This window comes from Polyergus mexicanus, unplaced genomic scaffold (assembly GCF_030449975.1).
Source record: "Polyergus mexicanus isolate NDT 795.1 unplaced genomic scaffold, iyPolMexi1.0 SCAF_19, whole genome shotgun sequence".
Classification (NCBI taxonomy): domain Eukaryota; kingdom Metazoa; phylum Arthropoda; class Insecta; order Hymenoptera; family Formicidae; genus Polyergus; species Polyergus mexicanus.
The window spans coordinates 1,846,735-1,867,031 of record NW_027223339.1 but is presented as its reverse complement, the minus strand read 5'-3'; the positions used below and the strand labels follow the sequence as shown (position 1 = coordinate 1,867,031).

Sequence of the window (20,297 nt, the reverse complement as noted above, 5' to 3'; positions counted from 1 at the left end):
ATTACCGTTTGCACGCGTGAAATTCCACGCGTGTAAAAATGGCCAGAGATCAATGACTCATAATTTCTTGCAATTCAATTATTAATTTCATCGTCTATTTAATCTTTGTTTATTACATACATTCTCTGGTTTAATTTTTCATATTTTTCTGTTTTTCAAATTTTATCGTCTTTGTTAAATCATTATTTTTTTTTCAATCATTTTTTTAAAATATATTATCATCTTCTATTATTATGTCTACTGATATATTTTTATGAATCTTTTTTATTCCGCATTAAAGAGAATTTTCTTCTCGTTTATTTTTTTAATAAATAAATAAATCTTATGATCCATGAAAATGTATTCGTGTGGGAAACTGCATGTGCGCGCATGACGATTATCTTTCGTCGTGCTATTCGTTGACCCCACGCGATACTTGTCCGCATTTGACGACGACATCACCAAACGTCGCCGTGCAAGTACAATATTTCCGGATGCATCGCGAGACGACAGACGGGCACGATCTTTCCACATTTTCACGTTCCGCGATACGAAAGGAAGAGAGAGAGAGAGAGAGAGAGAGAGAGAGAGGAAGGAGACTCCTGGGATTTATCGAATCGTCGGTTAAGATTCATCCGTGTAAAGCGCGACGAGGAACGCAGATGTTACAGGGAGGATGCAATTTGCGATCATTCAAATCTCCCATCGACGTTACCTGATTGAACGCAGTAATTTTCACACACATTCGTTGCTTTCCAATCTCTTCACCGGTGTAATTTGTCAAGAGCCAACCTTTGTAACCTAACGTGATTAAATATAAAATTGAAACTTGATTCATATTTCATAGCTCACACTGCGAAGTGTCGTTTTAATACGTTGTTGTTTTCGTTGCTTTACGTACATATAATCTCGTTAGGATAATATTATGAAATGCACGATGGAATAATAAAAGTGTTGCGCCATGAAAGCCAGATACGTCCTGGAATTTACGAAACAACGATCAAAATATTTTTTCGAATGATTTTACAGATGTCGATGCACTTTTTAGATTACAAGTGTATTTTTTTTAATCGGAAAAAAATATTTTTTTTTTTTGTAAGTAACATTAAAAAAAGAAAATCAATTCAGCTCGACGTAAATTGCATCTAATCAAAATCGCGACAAGTTTTGCCGTAGAGATAATAAAAATACTCGATACATATCGGGCGATTACAGTATATGTATATTACATGTGTGTTTGAATACATCGCAAATAATCAGCGCTCCCTGTTTCGCAGCCGACAGGTAAAATATAACGCACCAAATGCTCGCTATTGACGCGCCGATGAAGCATAATTCCACGCCCGGACAATATCGAAAGCGTTCCGTCCCGCCGTAATGTCGCTGAGTCTGCGCGGGATAAAAACCGGCGTGAAACCTCGGGGGCGCTACGACAATCTGTGGGAAACCCCGGCGATAAATAACATCGTAGAAATTCTCCCTCGTGGTAGCGCGAACGGCGATAAAACCGGCCGGGGAGAAACATTCTCGTTTCGACGAAATAGCGCGGACGTAAACGCGATTCTAACCAGTTTCGACGTGGGTTGACGACTGCGGCAAAATCGATAGTACTTGGCGAGTCGCCTCGTTGGTCCAGAGACCTTCTCTCTCCCTCCCTCTCTCTCTCTCTCTCTCTTTCTCTCCCTCTTCGACACACAAAACGCGTAGGTGTTCAGAAATATATATCTGTGACGCGTTTATCTACCCCTAGCTTTCCGACGTGTTCGCATAGCTCTTCGAGTATACATCGGGTGTCCTGGACGTACTAAGAGATGTTGAAACCGTTCGTCTCTGATTACTTGGAAACTTGACAACTGCTCGCTAAATTTCTACGAGTCGCGCTCGGTTTAATTTGCTAAACGTATTTTCATTTTGTTCTTGGAGTAAACAATTTCGTCTTGTTGCTCGTATTCGGGTCTGTATAAGTTTTAATTATCCAGCTCTATCGGAGTTACATCCAGTTGATGTCACATTGTAAAAAGCATTGAAGAAATAATTATTTTTAGAAATAATGAAAAATAGGACGAAATAATTATTTTTAGAAATAATGAGTCACGCACGTTTTAATCGAAGTAAGTTAATATCATCATTGCTTCGTGAATGCTGCCAGAGATATTTTATATGAAAAGGTAATAAAAGCCGTGTTTATATCGTGCTTGTTTATCCTGAGGGATAAGTCGCCTTTTTCATAACTCTGACGGAATATCTCGTCAAAATTTATACGTTATAAAATAGATATTTGTCAGTCGAATAATTTTAATTAAATGTGTTTAAGATCCTCTCGTTTCTTTTACAATCTTAAATTTCAATCGAGTCGAATTTCGTCGAGGAGTCCTTTGACACTTTCATTTTTCAATAATTCTTCAACAGACATTTAAGAATTATCGAAAAAAACGTTATTTTATTCATACTCTCGCCCCGAATGTACGTGACCTAAGGAGAACACCCGGCATCTCTGGGACACCTTGTATCCCAGAGAGTGAAAGAGAGAAAGAGCCGAATCGACTTTACCCTCGCAAACTACAACCTTCATTCAGAGCCGCCCCCGTATTCTGCCGCGTGACGTCATAGGAATATCGGAGCATTCACTACTCCGCGCGATAGACGAAGAGCGAGAGAGAAGCGAAACGATCTAGGATGCGCGAACACGGTCCAGAATTATATCTCTCGCTGATGTCGGTGATGTAGTGGTGAGTGGCAGTGGTGATGGTAGTAGTAGCGATAGTAGAGGGCTTCGCACTGACTTGTTCCCCTGCACACTCCCCCAAGTGTAACGTTGGTTGCTGTGGCTTCTATTGCTGCGGTTGCTATTGCTGCTGTTGCTGCTGTTGCTGCTGCTGCCACCACCTACCCAGTGTCTTACCGCTCCTCCACCTTTCACTCGCGCGGGCTCAGTTCGCTGGTGTCCCTCATCAGCTGCGGGTCTCTTCGATCGACGCGCAACCAGTCCGACGTAATAATCTGCTTGGTTTGACATATCTCCTCTAGGTACATATCCTGCGTCTGTGAAGTATTTGCTGCAGGTCTCTCGCAGATATTTCCCGTTGCGTCTCAATCTCAGTATTCTTCCGCGTCTAAAAAAAAATTTTCGAGGATCGCACCTGTAGATACTTAGAATACCAAGTCCTTCGCGCGCGCGTCGTTATTGCGTAGCTTGCTTACAAAGAATGTCGATCGAGACACGCATTGCTCGGATGAAACGTTGAACTCGATTCGAGATACAATTCTTGGAAGGGAAGTGGCGGAAAGTGATCTTTGCCAAAATGTATCATTAATGCTCTACTATAAGGGGGGATTCTGTCGCGAGAAGTTTCTGTATCGCGTGCCAACATTAAAAAGACATTATCGAAGAAGTTAGCGATCCGACTCGCTACAGGTGGTGCTTTTTCGCGGCTGTATTGTTTCATACTTCGAATACACGCGAGTTGAAAATACACTTGTTCGCCAATTCGTTATAAGCGGACGGATCGAATGATAGCGCTTTAAAAACACAACGGCTTATGTGAGTGGTAATCCTCTTATTTTTGATGTACGCATCATGCGTGCCAAGTTACCTCGTTGAAATTATTATTTACGATTTAAACGAGTTTGAATGCGCCTTCAATTTCTTGCATTATTTTATCCTTTTTACGAATTGTATTATATGTATATAAAATAATATCGACAAGCACAAAGACACTAATCCATCCAAATCTTTGTTCGTTTTTATTAATGCTTAAAATTTTATAAAAAGCATAATTCTACGTGGAAATAATAATTAGGAAGAAAACGTGAACGAGAGTTTCAAACACATGTTTCATCGAAAATAGATAGAGTAGAAATATGTTATAGGAATATATGAAAACGCCGTGGTCTCTCGAGCTCTCGTGTCAATAAGCTGTAATAGCAGCTTTCCTTGTGTGTATGATCAGTCAAAGACATATCCATGACCTTGTGTCTAGTATCTGATAGAGATGACAGCCAGCTTTGTTGTATTAAAGTGTTGCCTATCATCTTCGTAATGATACCGAAAATGAAAAGGATTAAATTATAAAATATACACATTTATAACGTGGCAAAACAATTGCGTCAAATCTATGAAATAATCTACTGAAAATAATAATCCAAGTAAAGTTCCGGGGTGGAGGGGGGGGGAAGAGGGGAGACAGACATATAGCAGCATTTTATCATTATTATTTTATTTTATTTAAAGAGTTCACAGAGTGTGTTTATTTATAATACTCTTTTAATACCTCTATTTCTAATTTAGTATATATCGCTTCTCAATGTGATTTTCCCGTCAAATCAATATTAACTTTCTTAGGTGCGTTCGTAAAATGTTCTATAGTTATATAGAACAATCGCCATCTTTTTTTATTTATGATCCATGATCAGCTGTGATTTGAGATGTTTTTAATAAAAATTTGCTTGGCGAAAGCGCCGTTCTTTTCGCAAACTATTAACATTCCACAAATTAACTATTTTTATTTATTTAAATTTTATATATTGTGATAACAAACTCGAAATTATTTAAGGAATAATCTACTATCGTATATTTTTAGAGCGTTTAGCATAGAATCTATTTCGAGATATAAATGTTTTATATTATTATCTATATTATACAATACGAGGAAATCTGATAATAATCGACAGACTGTTTTTAGCGACAAGTGGGCGCCGTATTAAAGATCTAATATAATCTGAAGACTAATGCGGGACAATACAAGTTTCATTACGTATGACGTCACCGCTCATTGTGACAAATAATGACTTCTATTGCCATTTTTGTTAAGAAGGATCCATTTCCAATTTTATAAGACTAAATTCATTAACTCTCTTTCGATGGGTTTGATATTTTAACGCGACAATTTCCCATAGAAGAAGATTCCTATTTCGAGCATCGCGAATACAATTGAAAATTTCATAATTAATAAAAAAAAAAAAAAAAAAAAGTTGTAATTACATGGCGAAAAATATGATGCTCTGGATTCTCTGAACGGATCGGATGCACTTTATATACGTACGAAAGTCAATAGCCGAGGGTTTCGAATGAATACGCGACTGGCTCGCGTTGCGCACCCGGATGTAACCTCGTGGCATTTCTCACTGTGCACTCTCGTACACTTTGAGCACCATGACATAGATACTCGCCGAAGGGCGCGCTTGGTGATGCACCCGTCGAAAATACGCGCGATGCAGATGCGAGATGCATGAAAACATTATTCACGTTTACTGATCTTTGAGCTCGCGGTACATTTTGGGGATCAAAGTGTGACATTGTGAAACATCGATTTTTCATAGCGTTAAAATACAAAGGGAAGAAGCGATGTTACTTATTATTCCGGATTATATTTATCGAAGATATACGATAATTAATATGCAATTTGTATATTTGGACACATATATTTATTTAATTACATTTTCTTCCGTGCGTTTTTGCATAGAAATAAATATAACTGTTTAGAAAAAAATTTATGCATTGTTTTTAAAATTTTTATTAAAGATCATGATACAAAATAGAACATAATCAAAGTCAAAGATTATAATACATATGATGGATATTATGATGGACTGTTTAAATAAATTGAAAACTTTATAAAAAAGATTATATGTGCAAAAAGTGAAAATTTTATGAAAGTGAATATTTTTCTTATATTTCTTAAAATCATATATAAGTGTGACATATAAAATCCTTACAACTAAAAAATATATTTCATTGATATTTTATTATCGAAAGATCTATACTAATCAAACTCATAAAAATGATATAATGTTTACAATTATTTGGAAAGCTTATTTATATGTATTTAATACTTATTTATATTTTTAATAATATATTTATATAATTGAATGATCGTTTGCAAGGAATTGCATAAAAATTTCTTTTTTTTTTTTATAATTGTTGCAGTGTGGCTCTTTGGAGATCGGCGAGGAACGCCAGCGTCGGGTCGCTATGATGGAGTCGCTCTGCCAAGTAAACGGCAGTAAGACCAACGGCCTTAGCAATGGAGATCTTAATAACGAAACCAACAATAATAACACTAATAACAACAACAATATCCACAATCATAATAATAACAATAGCAACAACAATACGACTGATTGCCAAGATCCGCAGCAGAGATTGGCAGTGCTGAGCTTCGAGCAGGTCCGTCGTCTAAACGACGTGATGAACGAAGTTGTCAGCATTCACGGTCGAGGAAACTTCCCTACTTTGGAGGTGCGATTGAGGGATCTCGTGACGGTGGTGCGCAGCAAGCTAGAGACCGATCCGAGCAACGGGGGCGCCGGCATGAGGGTACGCGATATCCGGTTGAACGGCGGTGCCGCTTCCCACGTGCTGGCCACCGAATCCCAGCCCTATAACGACCTGGACCTTATCTTCGCGGTCGAGTTGTCTAGCGGCCGTAACTACGACAAGGTCAAGGCCGCGGTGCTCGGCTCCCTGTTCGACTTGCTGCCGGAAGGCGTGAGCCGCAAACGCATCACCACGTGCAGTCTAAAGGAGGCCTACGTGAGCAAGATGGTGAAGGTGAACAACGATGGTGACCGATGGTCTTTGATCTCCCTCGGCAACTCCCGGGGTCATCGGAATGTCGAGCTCAAGTTCGTCGACTCGATGAGGCGACAGTTTGAGTTCTCCGTCGATTCCTTCCAGATTGTTCTCGACTCTCTGTTGCTGTTTTATGAATGCAGCAAGCTGCCGATCGCCGAGAACTTTTACCCGACCGTAGTGGGTGAATCCGTCTACGGTGATTTCCAGGAGGCGCTCTACCATCTGCACAAGAAGCTTATCTCGACGAGGCATCCCGAAGAGATACGTGGCGGCGGTCTGCTCAAATACTGCAACCTGTTGGTGAAGATGTATAAACCATCACAGCCGGATTACATCAAGACCCTCGAACGTTATATGTGTTCGAGATTCTTTATCGACTTCCCGGATATAGGACAACAGCGCTCTAAGCTTGAAAACTACTTGTGGAATCACTTTGTCGGACCCGAAGAGGAGGCTCTCAAGTACCAGTACCTGATGCTGCTGCACAGCGTTGTCGAGGAATCGACCGTGTGCCTGATGGGCCACGAGCGACGGCAGACGCTCTCCCTGATCCAAAATCTTGCCTATCAGGTGCTCTGCCAAGAGCAGCAGCAGCGATTAACAAGTCATCAACAACCACCGCAAGGTCCGCCTGCCACCTATGTTTATGCCAACGGTTATTACTACGCGCCCGTGATACCCACGACGGCGTGCTACACGTGCACTTGTAACTGGATGGCGTGTTCGTCGTGATGCGATGGCATCGACGATAAGGCCGTATCCGTAGACGCTGCCACTACTACCACCATTGCTATCGCCACTACTACCACCACCACTACTACTACCACAACCAGCAAAATCGTCCCCGATTGTTGCGGCTTTAATGAGCCCAACCACATCAATTTCTACAATCATGGTTGGTATCAGAAATACGAGTGCGGAATTTATTACCTTTGCACTTATGGTCTTTGCTGTCCTCTCGAAGAGCCCGGAGATCTCTGTTGCGCTTATGGTTCTTTCGAAGATCCCGTGAATGTGGAGGACGAGGGAGACTATATCGATCACTCTAACGTCAAAGAATCTAAGCTCCTCAGTTGACATTCATCGGACGGATGTTGGAGTGATGCAATCTTTAGATACGGAGTGGTATAGAAATCTTTAGCATCGAGGATGATCATTGACAGATGCAGAAACAACGAAACAGTGGATCGAGAAGGCAGCGTGTTCGCGGACGGCGGATGTATAATATCGTCGATGATAGGTAACGTGACGCGGAGCTTCTTCATTGCGGGTCTCCGGCCTTTCGTCGCGAGTGCTACTTTTCTAGGCACTTGTAAACACTCTCAGTGGCAAATACTGCAGCGAGGTTGGGACCAAACGCTGGTGCCGCCTACGCGATTGCGGCGTTACAATTAAAAGACTATAAAAGACTCTGGAAACAATGTGTTGTGCCTAAAAATAAAAAGAAAAAAAAAGGCAGATCGAAAGACATTCGGAGAGGATTAGGAAAACGCGACGGAAAAAAAAAACGTTCCTCCGATGCACTAAAAGTGGACAAAAGAAGCATAACAAGAAGGCAAGACGGCTTCAGATTAGTAGAACGAGTGCCGTTTTACATTGATGAAGCGCGATTTTTGAGTGAACAGATATCGGCATTGTCCCAGAACGATCGTTGTCGATAGAAAGGATGTCGATTTTGTACCACACGGATTCTAAATGACGCCGTGTTAGAGAAGAAGAGCTGAAAGAGAACCGGAAGACGCGAGAAGATGTTATGGAACTTTTTACAAACGGGGAGGAAAAAGAAGAATCGAGAAAAATGAGGAGTTTACTATTTACGAATCGAGCGTCCCTGCCTCCTCTGTTTCAATTTTTCTTCTTCTTCTTCTTCTTCTTCTTTTTTTTTTTTTTTTACTTTGTTTCATTTCGCTCGCAGAATCGATCGTATGCCGAATAATCAGGAGGGCGAGAATAGAAAAGAAGAGGAGGGAGTAGAACAGTGGGAAGGTTTTTGTGTGGCTACGGAGAAATATATATAAATATAAATATATTTAAATATACAGATATATGTATAAATCTCTATGTATAAATAATTAATGTGTGGCTGTGAACACATTTCATTTAGATACTGTGTATAACGTGATAAGATTTAAATTCGAGAAGATGTAGCGGCGGCACGACCGAAGTGCGCCGGAGAGAGAGAGAGAGAGAGTGCGCAGAATGAGAAGGAAACGCGAACCGTTTCTTTCTCTCATTTTTGCGAGAACGCGGGCGATCATACATATACACACATACATACACATACAGACGCGTACATTCACATATCTACGTATACTGGACGTGTCTGACCACAACCGTGCTTTTCTTTGACGATAAATATTATATGAGTAGTAAAAGATGGCGTTTCAAGAAAAATGTGGCTGCAATTGCTTTTCAATAGGAGAGATGATTATAAGTCTCTCCTTCTCTATAAAATTTAATATAATTACGTAATCCCTACAGAAGCTTACAAAATAATTCGAAAATTGCGTTACATTACAACAGGAAACATTGAAATAATTTAAAAGTATGCGAATGAAAAGACATTTCAAGCATTTTGTGGCAGCAACCCGAGAACAAAAATCAATATCAAATATTGTTAATATATCCTTATACATTCTAAAATCCGCTATTATCATACCATTGTCTCGACAATCGCAGAATCGCGTAGCTCACATGATAGTTCCATTCCACATCTATATACGCATGTAAGCGTAAAGACCTTGGTTCTTCTCTCCTATTTAAAAAAATTTGTCGCGTCTGTCACATCTTTTTTAAAGCACTTTATTTACTCGTGCATTATTTATCGTTGAAAAAAAAAACTGTAGTTATTAACGATATCCGGCATACGGAAAAGTAACTTTAGATCCCATGTCGTTTTACACGATTTTGCAGCCTGAACTCGTCAGCGCGCGTCGTTCAAAATAAGAGAACGATGGAGGAGGGGAAAATGAGACGGATGAGAATATGAGATAGAAGCGAATAGGCGAAATCACTCGGGATTACCCTGTATATACGTTGAACGGAGACACGATTCGTGTATAAAGGTAAAGAGTAGTGACTTTCGAGAAGATCATTTCTTCGAGCATTATCGAAGAGAGACGACGCGAACGCGTTAATATCCTGGAAAAACGGCCGATTCGCGGGGCAACAGTTTGCGTAACATTCTTTAATGAAACATCGTAAATATTTAATAGTGCCTGAGTACGTCTCGAGCACGGTCCAACCACGGTCCAATCACGCATATCCGCGTGTGTATACGCACGTTATACATTCACGAAGGCCGTCGTCGCGCTCGAATCTGTCCGATATATGCGTGTAAGCGGCTATATGTATACACGGAGATATATATATACACATGCACCCACCATGTGTACACCCCTTACATACGCTTTTCTATCTTCTTTTTTTTTCTTTCTCTCCTCCCCAATCCTTCTCTTTTTCTCGTACATCCGCGCATACCCACCCGTGTGTCCTCCGTGCGTATCCGTATCGACTGATGACCCCGTTAGTTAGCTCGCTCGCTAACAGGCCTCGTTTGCCTCGCTCGCTCACTCTTACTTTCAATTCGCGAGCGAAAGTAAAGGCCTAATAAAAAGCCTGTAAACTGGTTTTTCAGGTATATCGCGTGTTAATGCTAAGGAGATCCAGCCGTCGGCCGGAGTGCCTCTGTCCTATTGCCTATCGCCTATCGCTCTACTACCACCATGGGGTCCCACTGTTGTGTCCCTTCTCCCTCTTCCTGGACGTCTCGTATCGAGGCCGCTGACGCTCGATCGCACCGCGACGACGTATTCCGCGCTTCGCGACCGTTGCCCCGTCTCGCCAAGGTTTTCCGCAAACGCGAATTTTTTTCGGATAAGCATCCTTCTAGCACGGTGGAACTTTCGTTCGTCAATCGATGTGGGGGTATTGCAAATTGCTGTCGTATTATTTAATACGCCGTGTTGTGGCTCGATTCTAAAGTTTGACGAAATTCTACATGTAAGTAGGATGCTGCGTAACGTAGAACGAGGGGAAAAAAATTGATGAATATATAGTGGAAATATCATTGTTATATATATATATATGATCAGATCGTGTGTACATTTTTGAAATTTTTGTAAAAAAGTAATCGGGGCGATATAAATATAAATTCTTTTGAGTATTACTACGATTCATGATCGTGTTGAAACTATTTTTGGAGTAAAGCTTTTTTTTTATTATATCTCATTATATTTTGATGAAAAGAAAACACTTGTTATCGGCGGTTTGACCAGTGTCCCTCGATATTTACGCAGTGATTAGCGATTTCGTATCATGAATGCCTCCTATAAGCGAGCTCTTTTAATAACGGTCTTTAATGCAAATTAACGTCGTACCGTGTCTCCTCTTTTGCGTCACATCCGAGCCACTCGCGGCGGCTCAACGGTCGAGGAATTAATCCACGATGAGTCCGAGATGAGTCGACCGTTGTCAGAATTAAGCCTTCCGCCGTCTATAAAAAGGTGTAGCGAGTTCGTCGAGCGCATTATGCTTTCTTCCTCATTGCTTTCCATTGCTCTTAAATTGCGACGTGAACGAACTTGCGAATAATGTTTAGCGAATATTTCCTTCTTTCAAACCATTTGTTTTACGTGTAACAAATAATGATGTATAATGGGTGACTTGTTTCAAAATTTCGACTTAACATCACGTAAAAGATTTTTATATCCTCCGTCACCTGCTACGTGCGTACTTTGGTCTCGTGACAATCGAAAGTTAATGTATTGTTAGGAAAAAGATAACAAAAAAAAAACGCAGTAGATAAAAGCTGATGAAAGAATTATAGTTACAAATCACAGCTAGCTCGCAGAATATCCAAGATGGTAAGTAAGAAAGCAAAGCTGATAGTAATCGAAACTTCAAAATCGGTATAAGCGAATATTTTTGCACTAATGTGTTATTTAAATTTTGTTGATTCGTGTGTTGTTTTTATATGTGATTTATTTACTCAACCGTTACACATGTTAAAAAAGAGGAGCGAGAAATTCGGCAATTATTATTCGCATGTGTTTGCCGTGTGTATATGTCTAAATTCAATTCGAGATTTAGAATATAGGAAAAACACATTCTTTTCTTTGTTAATGTTTTGTGTTAATTGTATTTATGTATTGATTTCAATGTGCATCTGCGAAAAAGAAATTTAGACGGATAGCCGAGATACACACACACATCTCAATTTGAAATAATTATAATATCGCGTCTATGATAAGTCTCAGGGTCATCTGCCATTATCAAGGACGCGTTGATTACAATTCAGTGATAAAGGAACACTAACTGCAGCTTGTACAGACCATTCGATATGTATGATCATATCTACGGTAATAAAGATAATATGGAGCGTAAATTAATAAATATATTATTAGTTCTCTATGTGTGCGTGAAAAACTCGACAAGCTTGCAGTTATTCGAAAACTAATCTGTTATTAGATTGTGCATTATTCAAAATTTAACGTATTACAGCGAAGAGGAAAAGAAGAATGGGTACGAGAAATGTGAATCAATTTTTTTCTTCTTTTTATATCGGTAATATTTTAATAAATTTGTACGTTGTGTCAAATGTAAAGGTAAATTAATACATGTACAGAGATAAATGAAAGTTGATACACATTATGCGCATATAGGGATGTGAGATATATTATAATTTTCGTCAGATACATAATAATATAATAATAATAATATAAAGGACAGTGCCGCGATCTTCAGGCTGCATATTATTAAGGGAGAGAAAAAAGAAGAGAGAAAACATTGCATCGACAGCATTGTCATAGTATTTAGGAGAAACATAAAGACGTAAATATATTTTCATACGGCGCACACAGGCGTGCCGATCGTCGCGAATCAACAAGACGCAAATAAGAAGCTAGGAATGTCGCACGCATTTTCACGCGCGGACGTATAAACGCACAATGTAGAACTCGTATTAAAATCCATATATGCGAGACGCAGAACGCGGAGCGAGATGAAGGCTCTTGACAATTTCTCTTCTCAATCATTTTCGAGCAGATTACACAGCGCTCTTACGTTGAGACATTAATCATAACACCGAGGCGTGTATTCTTAAAATAGATTTAAAATACGAATTGTGAGAGGGAAAAGAATATACATATATACATATGTGTATAAAAGTTATAAACTCTTTGTGAACTTTAAGAGAAATTTGCAAAATTTATAAAAAAAAGAACAATATAAAATCATGTGCTTGCTCTAAAAATAGTAGTACGAAAAATTAATTTAGATCCAGTCTGCAAAATGTTAATTCATCTTAGAATACAAGCCCCAACAGTTATTTCGTTTCCGCGATTGATTTCTCGAATTCTGATGAAGAAGTCAAGTCCTTCAGTCTCTTAAGATCTACCTTCTGTTAATAGTTTCTCTCATTACGATTGTTTTTCGTTGTCGATCGAGACAGCCAATTTTTCACCAAGCACTTTTAAAGTCCACTGTCGATATGTAATTATGTGTATTATAATATATATATATACATGTATATCTCTTGAAAGGTATGGAGAGGACACACACGTCCACGTTATACATTGCTGTTATATATTTTATTACAGGAAATGCGATATACACTAATGAATTTATCTCTCTATTAATATATGTAATGCCTTAATGGAACGCTATAACGTAATTACATGGTAATTAAAGGAAAATAGCACAGCCGCAGAAAGGAGAAGTGTATTTAAAGAATGCTACTATCGTCTTTAGTGTTTACTAGATTATCCGTTATACGATTTTTAATCCTTTAGTAAGTCCTACTACGCGCGAGCGGGAGAAGGAGAAGAATGCATAATTAGAGGATGTCAGGGACTAGAAACGATAGAATGAGATAGGGAGAAAAAAAGAGACGGACATATATATGTACATACATATTTCACGTACACGTTGATAGAAAAAAGAGATGTAAAAAATGTATATGTATATGTAAAACTATACGTCCAGAGTCGAGTTAAGAATAGTTTTGAGCAAACTTGTTGTCCTGATAGAAACAATCGAAGGAAATCGCGATTGTTTCGATTAACTTTGCCTTCCTCAACATTTTCTAATTCTACTAATACACAAGTATTTTCTTTTTTCCCCTCTCCTTTCCTTTTATTTTCTTTCTTTCTTTCTTTTTTTTTTTTTAATACAACGTCGTTGCGCGTGAGACTTAACTCGCCGCTGGACCTGCTCGTCATGCGTGCGTACGCGCGTGTGTGTGTGCGTGTGCATGTATGTATGTATGTATGTGTGCGTGCACGCACGGCGTGTACACCTTGCGTGTGTGCCCACACGCATCCTCGTACCAAGGTAAACATGTTGCCTCGTTTATATTATAATAGCTGGAAAAGAGAGAAAGAGAGAGAATTGCGCGAATCCTTTTGCGTCTTTAGGATAATCCCGGTGAAGTGCGTCCAAGGCGGAAATCGCGCATATACACGCTCGCATACATATACATACGTACTCGAGGATCTTTCGAATCGACGTCGCTTGGAATCTATGAGAGGTAATCGATGCTCGTGTATGAAACTCAAATCATTGAATAATAAAGGGAAGGATAAAAATTAAAATAATTTAATTCGGCTAAAGAGAATGGTGTTCGATAGGACCGATAAATTCGATCTACTACGAAGCGATCTCAAAATAAAAAAAGCTTCTAAATATTTTTTAAATTGGTTGTGATTGTACATAATTAATCTATGACTGTGTATTAGAGTTATCATTGGAGATATATATATATTGTAAGTAAATATAGATACCTCTAGATTAAACAAATAAAAAAATTGAAAAGTTACGAAAATCATAAATAATACGAGAAATTAAAATTGCTGTTGATTTTCATAACATTATATTCGGGATTAAAGATAAAATACGAATTAGTAATTAAGCTTTGGAACAGCGACGTCGATTTGATTGGATTCGCGACAGGTGAATAATAATAATAATTGTAATAATAATATAATAAGGCCTCAAAATCAACAATATTCTTGCCTCGTCCGTTAATCAGAAGCTACAATATGGAGTTTTCTGCTTTTTCAGATTGTAAGATCGTCTGAATTCAGATGGTCCGCGAAAAATCGATAAGACTCGTATAAAATATATGTATAATAAAAGGGCAACGCTATTTTTTTGTGGCTAGATTATATATAAGATGTAAAAATAATAAGAGAAAAACACATTTTACGGAAACTAAATTCTATCGGTCTATAATCAAAAAGTGAGAGAGAGAGAGAGAGAGGGAAAATAAGAGTTCAGACAAAGAGTTGATATGAATATTAAATATGAATATTAAATTGCGAGAAAAGAAAAGATTTATCTATATATAAATCTAATTATTCTTTTCTTGTACATCGTCGCCGCTCTGCAATCGATCGTAACGAAGACGGATTGGCAAACAATTGTAAAATAACTGATTTGCCAAGCGCAAATAATCAAAGAACGTCATTTGATAATACGTTATTTTGCGCACCGATCATTGCGGATTTAACGAATCAGGGTACGATCCGTGAATAGCGATTAGTGCTATCGTGAGCGGCGAACGAATCGAGATTGCCTTGCGAGTAAAATGCTTTAATTTGACAAGTTGAAAAGAGGATGGAAATCCCAGTAAGCCGTTATAATAGCGTACGTTATTTAGCGGAGTCGCACGCCTAGCTAATTAGATAATTACTACTGCAAATTGTCGGGAAAATACGGCGCGAGCGTACCTTTACCGGTCAATCACTCACGCTAATTGTTCCAGCGAGCATTCGGGTAGTCGAGAGACTGCGAATGATTCGAGATTTGGTCATTCGTTATCCAATAAGACTAATTCGGCTGTTTACTTCATTCTGTTTTTGCGCGAGTTATTAAAAAGATCAATATGAAATAACTTTCGTTCCAAGCAAATGTAATTGGATAAAAATCGCTTAAATATATTAATAACATAAATTTACAAATATATAATCAGTCATTTTTACTAATCTTTAATAAACTAAACTTATGTATTTGTTACATGCAATACCGATAAATATGTTTTAGGATCGAATGTTCTTTTTTTTATCTCGGTTTCCACGTGTTTTTCTAAAGTTTGACGTTTGAGATTGATGATACTTCAGATATTCCGTATTATACGCTTCCTGAATGCTCGCGTGGATCTTATCAAATAAGATTAATAATCGATTCGCGTTGCTTGATCCTCTCATGCCCGTTCGATCGAACTCGATAATCACGCATGAATTATGACAAAATGTCGTGCCATAAAAGTGATCGTAAAGCATTGCTATGATTTCATTTGTTTGCAGGATTTCAAAATAGTAAAGAGTTGCGCGATAATAAACATCAAGTTTATTAATAACAACGACACGTGTTAATTAACGATAAAAGAAGTTTTCTCTTTAATGACATAGTATCATAGTTCTGGTCAAGATAGTCAAATTATAGTGTTTCCAAATTTTCATCGTTTGCATTAATATTCCGATGTATTATTCAAGTTTCTAAAGAATTATACGTAATATATAAAAGTGATAAATATTAATGCTATTTGTGAGGCGCGATTTATCTCTCTAATAAATATACAGTAAGAGGCAAAATTTTTCAAGGAGCTCGTATCTTCGAAACTGTATCTGTATTACAAAAATATCAATATTATTATTAGTAGTAGTATAAATAGTATTACTTTAGATCTTGAAGTGTCAGAGAATTAATCCCTTCATTTTTGATGCGATTTTAAGGATACTTACAAACTTATCCAATTAATTTCTATGCATTTAATAAAATTAATTTTCCATGAATATCAATATTTTTTTTTGTCTAAAAATCATACGGTTATATACGTAAATCAATATACATAATATTAACTTGGTCCTGTCATTGTTATCGCGTTTAATACTGACACTAATGGATTTCGATAAAATTGTACCTACAATTTTTTTATCTTTGAGCTTTAATACAGATTACATTTGCTTTTTTTGTAAATAATGAGATATATCTTCAGCCTTTTTTAATCGGACTAAAAATGTAATTCAGAAACATCACACGATACCAAGTTATTGAAGATAAAACTCTATCGAATAATTCCAAACTTGATACTTGTTGCAGAGAATTCCAACAATTTATACGCAAAAGTTACGTGGCATGAGAGGCATGTAACGCGCGTTACGACGATAAACATCGACATTGGAAATCAGATTTTTCCGTCGATGGTTCCTCGGTGATGCCAGATACTCTAAACTCTTAATTTTGTACGAGCCAAATCAAATCTCTCGTGGCGGATCCAAGGAAACGGTTTTCATCAAGAAAATTAAAAAAAGATAGTAAAAAAAAAAGAAAAAGAAAAATATATAAAGAATACGCAAGAAGGAAGGAAAGAGCGAGCGAGTGCGAAGAGAACGAACTTGTACGGAAAAAAAGAAAAATTTTCTCGGATGTTTACACGCGCGTGCGACAGCCTTCTCTCTTTGATTTCTGGTTCTTTGACAAAAAACGAATCAAACAAATGGCGCGTTCTTGATCTGGCATCACACAACGAGGAAGCAAACGGCTCCGATCCTCCTCTTCCTCTTCCGGAAATGTACACTGTTTCCGGTCGCTCTGAAACAATCGACTCGAGAATTATCAGGCTTTCCCGTTCTCGTCGTTTCTGCTCTCGACGTTACAATGATGAATGATAAACTGAAGTTCAATCAACGTATTACATTGTGTACGATTTCTATTTCTGAGTATATTAATGTGAAATTATCGCGCTACGCATTTTCTATTTATTGTACCGAATTTTTTTATCTACTCGTATCACGTCAAATATGCAGTGGAATTTTTTTGAGTCGGGATCGTTATATTGTTTCTTACAAGGAATTGACGTTGATTTACTCGACATTCCTCGATTATCGAAAAATTGCTTTTGTAATTCTCTTAACATTTGGAGATACGAATGCAATAAAGAGGAATTTCAGCGACAGCAATATTTCATGATTATCCGCGACGCATTAGAGAGAGAGAGAGAAAGATAGAGATCTCATCCCTTCGACCATCCATTACAATTAAGTTATTACAACGATTAATGGCTGTAGTAGCCATTACTAGCGGCTCTGGATGAGTATAGTAACCGCATTATGGTTCTGCGTGTTCAAACGCACATTTGCCGCGATGTTGTAGTTGTAGTAATATAGCAATATCATAATGGTGCGACACACAGAGAGAACGCTATTATAGCGAGAAAATATTGCTGTAGCCACTCTCTCGCTGCCGCGTTCCTTTTTTCGATAATTAAACAGGAATTCGCGTCGTAAAGGAACGTGTATCGATCGCGGTTTTCTTTCGCGCGCGATATACGTCTCTAATCTCATCAATGATTTAATCCGGAAACGGGTCATCTGCGAATGACGACGATCTTCGACGAGTTCGACGTAGCAGAGAACGGGAAGATCTCGCGTGGTACCAAGTTCCGGATCAACGATGCCGGAAGTCCGTCTCGTTCTCGATTAGAGCGATCACGGAACCGTTAAAGCCAGGAGGATCGCCCGTGCATTCCTTTTTTCTTTGCGCTTTCCCTTTCCCGTCCCGCGGTGTCCTCTTCACTTGAACGTTCCTCTTCGTTTCTCATTCAATCGTTTATTATCGGTTTTCGCCATTTTCCTCGCGATGACCGGATCGATGAAGATCGATTCTAAGTTCACATGCGTGTATACATGCGTACGTGTAGTGGACACACATCTATAGCACACGCATGTACAAATTGTAAACGGCACACATACACACACACACACATACATATATGTAACATAACACAACGTATTTACATACACACGCGAAAAGGAAAACAACGACGCACGCATATCGCGCGTATGGAATTTACGATGATTACTGTTAACGAATGATTTACTGGTAATAATAATTATAATATAACGTTAACATTACCCGTTTTTGTATTTTAAGGAGAATATAAAATAAAAGGGGAGTTGATGAAAGTGAGAGAGATAGAGTGTGAAAGAAAGCAAGTGAGAGAGAAAGAGGGAGAGCTATCTATTTCGTGCGATATCCGAGTTGCAAGTGGGCGCCAATTTGGTAAATTTCTTTTTTTATTTCTTCTGACTTGCCCAGAATTATATATTCCCATATATAAAAATGTTATAAGAATATCTATAAAAAGCGAAAATAAATATCATGTAAACACCGAGAAAATATAAACCACGTATTATTTATACTCCCACTTCATATTTTTTCCTGTAGCTTTGTATGTATAACATTTTTCTCGAGGGATATATCAAGTCGTGGTCGTTTTTTATTTCCGATCATATTGTATATAAAAGCCAAAGAACAACATTATTTTCGCTTCTAAATCTATGAGATGATTGATATCTCAGATTGCGTGATTACAGCGTATTTTAAAACGTGTTAAGTATAAGAGTAGATGATATAATAATTTTTTCCCACGAATTGAATGAATTTTATTTCAACAAGCGTTTGCCACGTTTAATTAGCCACAATGTTTTAACAAATAAATTTTAAAATCCAAGAATTATATATTGACGATAAATATTGATTTGGCGAAAATTCTTTGAAACAACATTAAATTCAATTATGCAAGGAAACTTTTTATTCGTAGATGAAAAAGTGCGTGATAATTATAGGATATAATTTTTACGTAATATATGTAGAATATATTATGACAATTCGTATGTAGAATATATTATGAATATATTTATGACATATATTACAATTCTCATATTAGAATGCATAACTGAAATTGAGATTGGAATCCCTCTCGATAATTCTTTGGCTGTAAAAATCGTTCGGTAAGTATAGGATGTTGACAGCGGAAGGATTAAATAACTTTACATCGCTACTAATGCCGGACACATAGAAATAACAATAATTTTCTTTTCTTTTTTTTTTTTTTCCTATTCAGTTTATCTCTACGTAATATCCGGCGAATCTGGAATGCGCGAATCACACTTCTCGAATAAAATTTCGCGTGGGAATATAAAAGTCCAATAAATCATGACGCGATACATTATTACGCAGTTTCTTCGATTTGTCAAGGCAAAAGGCACAGGTCGCCGCGAATTCTGTATTCGCCGACTCGGTCCGTGATTTTCAAAAATTAAGGGAATCCGTTCTAATCGGCGCTTTCCGCTCGATTGGCCACGGCCACTTTCGGCCCCGATCAGTCGCGCGATTAAGTTATGCATTTATCGTTTTCATTTTTTTTTTTTCCCCCAATCGCGCGAGTCCGCGCAACTTACGCGGTCTCTCTTTCCACGCACAGCTGTGAGAGACTAGTAGTTTGTATGAGATAAATCGGCTTCTATAAACCGGTATTCGAAAACGAAATCCCGTTTTATCATAACCCGTTACGGTAGCGTGTAATTAAACTTGTTTCTCCCGTGCCGCGCGCGTAGAGGGGGAGGGGGATTGGGGGGAGCGGCGGTGGCGATTATGAATTCAGATTGATCGAAAGTACAATCGTGTCGTGACATTCACTCGCGACAGTTTCGTAATAGCTTGCGCTGGTAATTAATTTCAATATGAATTGTCTTATCCGCTCTATAACCTCCGCGCGCGCGTTGCGTGCGTGCGTGCGTGTGCGTATGTGTATGTGTGTGTGTTGTGTGTGTGTGTACGCGCGCGTATCTAGAGGCCAACGCTAGATAAAATAAAACCTGCGCCGCGCCGCGGCGTGTGTCGTGACGCAACGCGTGTCGAATAAATTTCTCCTTTGCACCCACGATTTCCCGAATGCCGC

The 20,297-nt window shown here is 38.4% G+C and overlaps 1 protein-coding gene across 6 annotated transcripts in view; it reads left to right on the top strand.

The window, feature by feature from the left end:
* LOC138941560 (terminal nucleotidyltransferase 5C) overlaps positions 1-12,698 on the top strand; it is a 105,331-nt gene extending 92,633 nt beyond the window's left edge. For 4 of the 6 annotated variants that reach the window (XM_070311367.1, XM_070311369.1, XM_070311368.1 and 1 more), the window contains exon 2: positions 5,906-12,698. In XM_070311367.1, coding sequence (XP_070167468.1) covers positions 5,906-7,285 — 1,380 coding nt within the window. In that variant the 3' untranslated portion in view covers positions 7,286-12,698. Of the gene's footprint in view, positions 1-2,299; positions 3,007-3,033; positions 3,521-5,905 lie in introns of those variants that run through there. The other 2 variants (XM_070311371.1, XM_070311370.1) reach the window with 2 other exon arrangements.
* Positions 12,699-20,297: the final 7,599 nt, after the last annotated feature.